This window comes from Egretta garzetta, unplaced genomic scaffold (assembly GCF_000687185.1).
Source record: "Egretta garzetta isolate BGI_Z169 unplaced genomic scaffold, ASM68718v1 scaffold86, whole genome shotgun sequence".
NCBI lineage: Eukaryota > Metazoa > Chordata > Aves > Pelecaniformes > Ardeidae > Egretta > Egretta garzetta.
The window spans coordinates 1279214-1286770 of NW_009259970.1; the positions used below are offsets into that span (position 1 = coordinate 1279214).

Below are 7557 nucleotides of genomic sequence, written 5' to 3' on the forward strand. Positions count from 1 at the left end.
GTTACTCCTTATCCTGTACTCTTTAAGCAGCACTCTTTAACAGCACTAACCACCCATATGCTTTTTCAAGATCTGAACTCTTGAACTTAAGCATGTAAAAATATTTTTTAAAACGTATTATGACAAATACCATACTATCAACCAAAAGAAAAAAAACAACAAGAAAACAGAATAAATTTATATGTGGTAATATTTCTGTGTTGTCACAATACAATAGTTGCATAAAAATAAGCAAAGGCATTAAGCCAAGAAACAAACTGGGGTTTTTATTACATTTTGTCTTTGTAATTTTTAATTACATTTTGTCATCAAGCCTTCTCAAAGGCTTTGTCCTTTAACAACTAAGAATACGGATGTAAGCAAATGATCCCCAGTGCTAGCAAAGGTGAAAAAGGTGTGGCCCATCCCACAAGTCCGTATTCCATTAGAAACAGTAGGAATTTTATCTGAATTCGTGTTTCATGTAAATAATCTAGATTGACAACTATTTGTGGTAACACTGTTTTCACATGCTTCTTATACAGCAGATTTTAGCAAAGGCACCTTAGAAATTTCTATACCTAAGAAAAGATAAACTCTCTATGCAATACGTATTTCTCCTGCCACAGTCAATGAAAATGTTGTCCTTGTATTCATGTGCCCAGTTTTTCCCAGAAGGCAATAATTCAGATAAACTGTAATTGAATTTACAGATTATTTGTTCACAAATAACAAATGGATATTTTAAGAAATGTTTTGTTGCTGACCTTCCAGAGGCTGCAGAGCCCTTTTATTGTTCCATCACTTGAGGAAGTGTTAAGGTAGTGTCTGAAGTAGACCTCAATTCTAATTATATACACTCACAAGAAAACTACTCATACATGCTGCCCTGATTCCAACAATCGAGAATCAGGACAAGGGTAGGGTGAAAGTTGATACAATGGATTTGGAAGGTACTATGTATGTTACCTGGCCTACTTTTAGATCTATTTGTTTATGTTTGAAGAGCACTGCATAGGAATATTTCAAAACAGAAAATAGAGATCTTTTGTTTGAAACAAGCAAGTTCCTGACGGATCTGCTTTATTTCAAAGAAAGAAAAGCACAACTGCTATTATTTTAATACTTCATGTGATTCTTGTAATGGTTGAATAATTTATTTTGTGTTTTTTACATTTATTAGAACTTTCAATTAATGTTCTATAATATTCTAGGATTTAAATTCTGCGCCTCCTGTTTAGTCCATTAGATCCTGAGAATTCATGCCACTTTAGGATCATTGGATTTGATCAAACTAAATGACAGAATTACAGTTTAATTTTGTGCTATTCTGAATGCAGAAAATCTCTCTAAATCATAAACCGAGATTGCGCCTGAGAGCACTGAGAGTGCTGTACAACAAATGTAACATCATACCAAGAACTGTAGACCCAAAATACCACATTTTATTCTACATTACATAATCCACCAACATTCTTCAAGTTCATCCCACTTAATGTTAGGCATCTTTCTTGGAGAACTGCCATTGTAGGCTCCTGAGATAATCAACATAGAAGGGCAGAGAAGCACAGACTTCCATGTGGTTATTCAGTTCCCTTTGGATCTGCATTGCCCTCTGAGTTGTCTGTCTCTACTTATTGATAATAAAGGGAACTGGAACACTGAGATGGCTTATTTTCTTTAACATTACATGGGATTAATCCTCTTCCGTTTGATTGATTTTTGTCTGTAACATAGTGTTCCAAATCTGAAGGTCTTGATTTGTCTTGTTTGGGCTAGATCATTGTCTGGATTTGTTTTCATCCTTACAAGCAACTTATTCCTACTTTTTCCTCCAGATGAGAATTTTGACTGTGTAATTGAGGCTATGGTATTGGCATACTATGTTTATTCTGTAAGTCAGTGTGTGGAAGCATCCTAATTTTCTGATGTTGAAAGCACTGAAGTGTAAAAACTGTTAAGGTTGATCTCAGTGAGCTTTCAATGAAGACGTAAGCAAAGTTTGTGCAGGCTTCTTAGTCTTCAGTATGAAAAAAAAATAAATGCCCATCTCAAACAGTTTGTAGCCACCTTTTTCACAAGCTAATCATTCTACACTGGTGATATATTACTAACACTGATTTTAAAAGCAAAATAAGTCTTAATAGATGATTCACTGTGTCACCAAAAAAAATGCCTGAAATAGTCATTCACTGTTATTTGTCTTCTTGTACAGTTCACAGAAATAATTAGTATTCATTTGAAAAACTGCAAACATCCATTAGCTAAATGACACAACATACTACTTCTTTGACTAGGTCTGTAACTTTCACTAGAACTCTATCAATAGTAACTTCTGAACAGTGTCATATGGGAGTACACATTTTTTAGTATATGTATAACTAACTGCTCTGGTTAGGAGGCCACTGAGGTATTTAAAGAAAGAAAAATTATTGGATAGCATAATCTCTCTTTGAAATCAGAAGAGAAAAAAATCCTTGTTTGTAATCTGGAAGCTACAGACACAGGGAGTTAGTCTTATGAATGTATTGATCTGCAAATGAGTTTTACCCCCAGATCCATAAACAATTATCATCAAAAATCAGAGTGGAACAGAGAAAAAAAATTGTTATGTGATTACTGTTTGTTCTGTAATAATCATTGAAAACTGCCGACTGTATACAAAAATACAGGAACCTTTTCCCACTATATTCTGAGTGCAAAGGTCAGCTCGAATAATGTATCTAAAAATTCTGACATTACTCAATTAGCTGTAAACATTAGATTATTTAAGGTTTTTAACTTTTCATCTGCAAGCTCACACCTCAGTTATAAGACATAAATTGGAACGTGCCTACACATGTAACCACCACTTATAAGATTCTATTGTGGAGATGTAACTGATGGGTTTGCTGATGATGCATGAAGCAGAATTTAGTTCATTTTCTGTGGCTTTTCTACTAGCTGTGGTAGAAGCTATTTTGAAAATACTCATATGCATACAGGAGCAAAGTTGATGAGAATCCTTTTATGCATTTATAATTTTTTAAAACGTTTTCTATAAACATGCCATTTTCTTGCAACTGTTGTACAGAATATAGATCCCACAAATTGATCTTTAAATTTCTGTTGAGAAAGACAATCAGTCAAATGGTAACAAATGTATCTGATAAAAAAGCATGGTTTTGAACAGAACCCTGTGTTGTAAACTTATATTGACTTCAGAAGTGCTAAGAAGTCAATGCTCCTATTGAATCAGACTGTAAAAGCAAGCCTGTCAACCAGGAACTAAGAAAGGCTGTGGTGTTACAATTTAATCCATACAGTGTCTGACAGTCATTATCTCATTAACCTTAAAGGTTGGCAGGGAGGCACAGTGAGAGCAGTTATCTGTGACATCAAAAGCACACCATAAGCATGTCCCCATGGTACTGAATATATTCTAAGGAGAAAGTGCTCTGACACTGTAAACACTGTATTCAAGCTACCAATTGAAGCTTATTAAGTTTGCATTGCTGAAGCTATGGTATTTCATGGACCAAGGCAATATCTCTAAATGTAACCAAAACATGGTTATGAAAACAGACCGGTGCTAGCTCAAACTTTTTTGTGTGTTGTGCTCCATTACATGTATGGATAAGTCTAGTGCTGGCTCCCATATGTCTTTGGGAGGAATGCACTTGGTTACTGCTTGCTGTTGCAGAAAATGTGAAAGATCAGCCTGGTGGAAGCCATCCTTAAGTGGACAGATTCCAGAAATGGGCTTTGCTCCTCTTTCAGCATGAAGAAACTCATCTAAGCTCTAAATGATGTTGCTTAAAATGAAACGCTTTCTCAAATTCACCAGAAATGTAACATAATCAAAGACATGAAGCTAATTGATTTTGACTGTTAATAGAGAATTTTTTAGATATTTTAAAAATACACTCTGTAATATAAAATCATACATAGATGGGTAAAAAAGTGTAAAAATGCCATTATGTGTGTTCATGTAAGCAATAGTAACAATTGCCTGAACAGAACTTCAGTCTTAGGCAAGCTGCAAATGCTTGAACAACTATTCTTAGTCATTCCAAAAGTGCTTCATATCCTTAGTTATTGCATTACTGGGTGTTTCCATCCTATTTAGCTTATTTTGCACTCTAGCAGGGTCAGTATTAGGTCAGTATATAATGATCTATAATGAGCTCGTATTTGCGGCTGTTGAGACCAGACGTAATTACTGTAAGTGAGTTTGCCATTTTCTGCATGTTTTACTGTCAGTTATCAACACGCCTGGTGTTGAGCATGATGTGCTGTTTAGCTGCAGCTTCTGTACCTTATTCAACCAGGGATCATCACAGTGAGTTCGTAGGAAACATTCTTGTTACTAGCGCACTTCAGTGAGAACTGGATATGTATTTTGTTCAGCAGTTCAGTAAAATATTGAAGTAGGTTATTAAAAAAGGTGAAGGCATATTTACTCAAGAGCATTTGTATAGTAAAAAATTAAAAAGCAAAATTAGAACCAATTAAAAATGTCCAAGTGCGACAGTGATAGAATTTCATGCATTCTGATTCAAGTATTGCAGTCCTTATTTGTGTAAAATTTCCTCTTAAAGGACCATAATATTCAATAGGAAATTTAATCTCACAAGAATTTGTTTCTGTTTAGAACTGGCAGCATTTGCCATTATGCAGTTGTGCGGCCATAAGGCAAAAGGGTAAAACTGGACCCTGCATTTAGCCACTAGCTAGAACAAACTCCTCTTCTTCAATAAAGGACAGAGAAGGACGAGATGGGAAAAGGCCATGTGTTATTTTACACTGCTATTACCAAAAGGATTAGGCAGCATATAACAGTGGCTATTAGAAAAACAAGCCAGAGAAATAAAGTAAGAGAAAATCAAATCACTGTCTCCAAAATGCCAGACCAAACTTTATCAGTGTGCTGACCCAAAGGCACCCCGTCTGGCAAAATAAATACAGGTGATTTAGCCTTTCCACACAGGATCATCTTCTTTGTTCACTGCCCCTTGTACACCGGCTTGTAACATACACATTCTTTCTCTACTTTTTTTTTTTGTTCCTCCATATACGATACTCACTTCTCGGGCACTACTACTGAGAAAATTCTGTATGTTAAGTAAGATACCAAGCTACATTATAACCACTATCCACTTACACAAACATCAGCATGACTATACTGGGTGAGACCAAAATTTCATAATGTCTACTTTATCTGTCTCCAGCCCTAGTCAACAGCAGATCCCTAAGGCATAGTATAAAAATGGGGCAATCACGTGGTGTTTCCTGTGGATCTTTTCCCTAGCCTCCAATAATCTGCAGCTCATGAATTTCATTAACCAAGTATGTTTATATTTAATATCCTCAATAGATTTTTCTCCATGCTTCCCAAACTCCCATAAATTTAAGTTTTCAAGGTCTTGTAGCAAAAAGTTCTTCAGAGTAACACATTTTGGTTGTTTGAACCTACCATCCAGTATTTTCTGTAATCTAGATTAATAAAATCTACACTTTCTGTAATCTAGATTATTAAGAGCTCTCCCCTGTACTTCTTATGGGAACTTGACTTAGTCACCAGAGTGGTAAGGCTGAGATCTTGCAAGTTTTTCTCTCTCTGTCCCACCAGTCAGAGGAAGGTGACCTTAGTATGGGTACTTCTGTTACTACTCCTCAAATTTGAGTGACTTTTCTGGTGAGATTACACTCTTGGTACCGGTGTAAATTCTCCCCCACTCCTTTCTCCTGTGTTTTTGCATCATCTGTGTTTCCTTCCTTAGAGTTACGTCTTTCCCTTTCCCATTCATGCACTTTCTGTTTCCAAACCCAGTGTATCAGGACCCCAGGAGTACTAAGTGCTAGTTAACACTTTCACTGCAAGCATATTACTCTTTTTATTTCCATGACTGATTTCCATAATGCCTGTTTTATCACCATGTCATAAAGGAAGAAAAGGCAATATATGTAATAAAAACAAAGGGGTTTGGGCCACTTACCAAGTGAAGATAAGACATAGTAAGGTAGATATTAAAATGAGGACTTGGTTAAACATTGCAGACTGTGTGCGTTGGATGGCTCTGTGAAGATCATTCTATATTAATAGAAAATAGGTGTTATTTGGGGGTTTTAATTAATAAGGCATGAGCTGATTCTATAGAGGAATTATATAGTGCCCTGATAAAATGCAGTCATTCAAATGCACTTAGAATTTGCTGATCATATAAAAGGGTTCAAAAGAGCCAGCTGTGATTCTGTGGTTATTTAACTGGTTCTTTGTTCATACTGGCACAATTCTGATACTGTTGCAAGCTGCCTTAAGGTCTGTCTGCTCGTGTCTAGCTTACAAATTACAGGCTGCAACAACCAATTAAGGAATAGCAGTTGAGTTCCCTGCAATTGTTCAGGAGTGGAAGAGTTGCAAAAGAACTAGCCATTCCAACTTTCCCCTATTGGCACAAAACCAATTTATACTAATTGAGATTTCACTTGATGTCTTAATATTTTCTAATTTTGATGCAGAAAGCAGTTTAGCAGTGCTTGACCATTTGTATAATCTAAATACAGATCTGGTTATCTTCCTATTAAAGTTGAACAGTGGACTGTACTGCCAAAATCCCACTAAGGACAATATACTAAGATAGAAACTCTAAAATAGCTATTTCCTTTGTCATACTTACAATCATATTCTCTAAAGCATGCTTTGCCAGCCAACAATTTAAAAATACAGGAATAAACAGGTTTCTTAGGACTGGCCAGAAAATCTGAAAGAAAAATTAACAAATTCATTAAAAGTTTTTTCTCCAAGAATAGAGCTTTTCTATTCAAGCAGCAATGAAACACGTGGGAAAAATACTTATTATTAATGTATTTCTAGTGTGAGATATGGCTTTAAAGAATATTTTTTCTTCCTTTGTGATGAACTGTATGCAAGATAATTTGATAAAATAAGGACAGTCAGTTTACAGTGCAGACAACAGTGATTCTTAGATTTTTCTATCTAGATGGTTTATTTTATTGATTGTGCTGTAGCTTGAGTTAGGCAGTTTTGGTTTTGTTTGTCCCCTATCAGGGAGGAAGGGGAAAGTGATCTGTATTATTGATCTTCATTCAAGTAGCAAACTACCTTCTTGTTGTTGACGAATTTCTGTTTCCACAAGCACAAATTTGTCATCCACATAAGATTCAAATTTACTTCAATAAAAAGAGTATCTATGCAGCTATAAAAGTGCAATGTGCAAATGTATTAATTCAAATAAGCTTACCGTGATGATGAAAGGGACAGCATTAATTATTTCCAGGAGAAAGGGTATTCTCAGAATTTGTTCCCAGATATTTCCCTTCAAAGAAGAGGAAAAAAACCCAGCGTGTCACAGTAGGCTTACATATAGTTCTGATGAGAAATATATGTGATATTCCAATGCCACATATGGAGTCTCTCCCACTAGCTGAATTTCAGGAAGATCTTTCATCTCAGATTTAAACACATATGTGAAATATGAATATAGAATATAGGCCACTCTGGCCTATTTTTCTTACTGTTTATCGTAATGTACCTCACAGGTAAAAATACATACTTTTAAATCTGTATTTTTACTA

At 35.4% G+C, this 7557-nt stretch overlaps 1 protein-coding gene across 1 annotated transcript in view; it reads right to left on the bottom strand.

The window, feature by feature from the left end:
- The window catches only part of KCNT2 (potassium sodium-activated channel subfamily T member 2), a 130860-nt gene that overhangs the window by 95451 nt on the left and 27852 nt on the right, over positions 1-7557 (bottom strand). Inside the window, exons 8-10 of the mRNA XM_035895824.1 lie at positions 7224-7298; positions 6639-6722; positions 5958-6052 (exon numbers count right to left, since the gene is read on the bottom strand). Coding sequence (XP_035751717.1) covers positions 5958-6052; positions 6639-6722; positions 7224-7298 — 254 coding nt within the window. The remainder of the gene's footprint in view (positions 1-5957; positions 6053-6638; positions 6723-7223; positions 7299-7557) is intronic.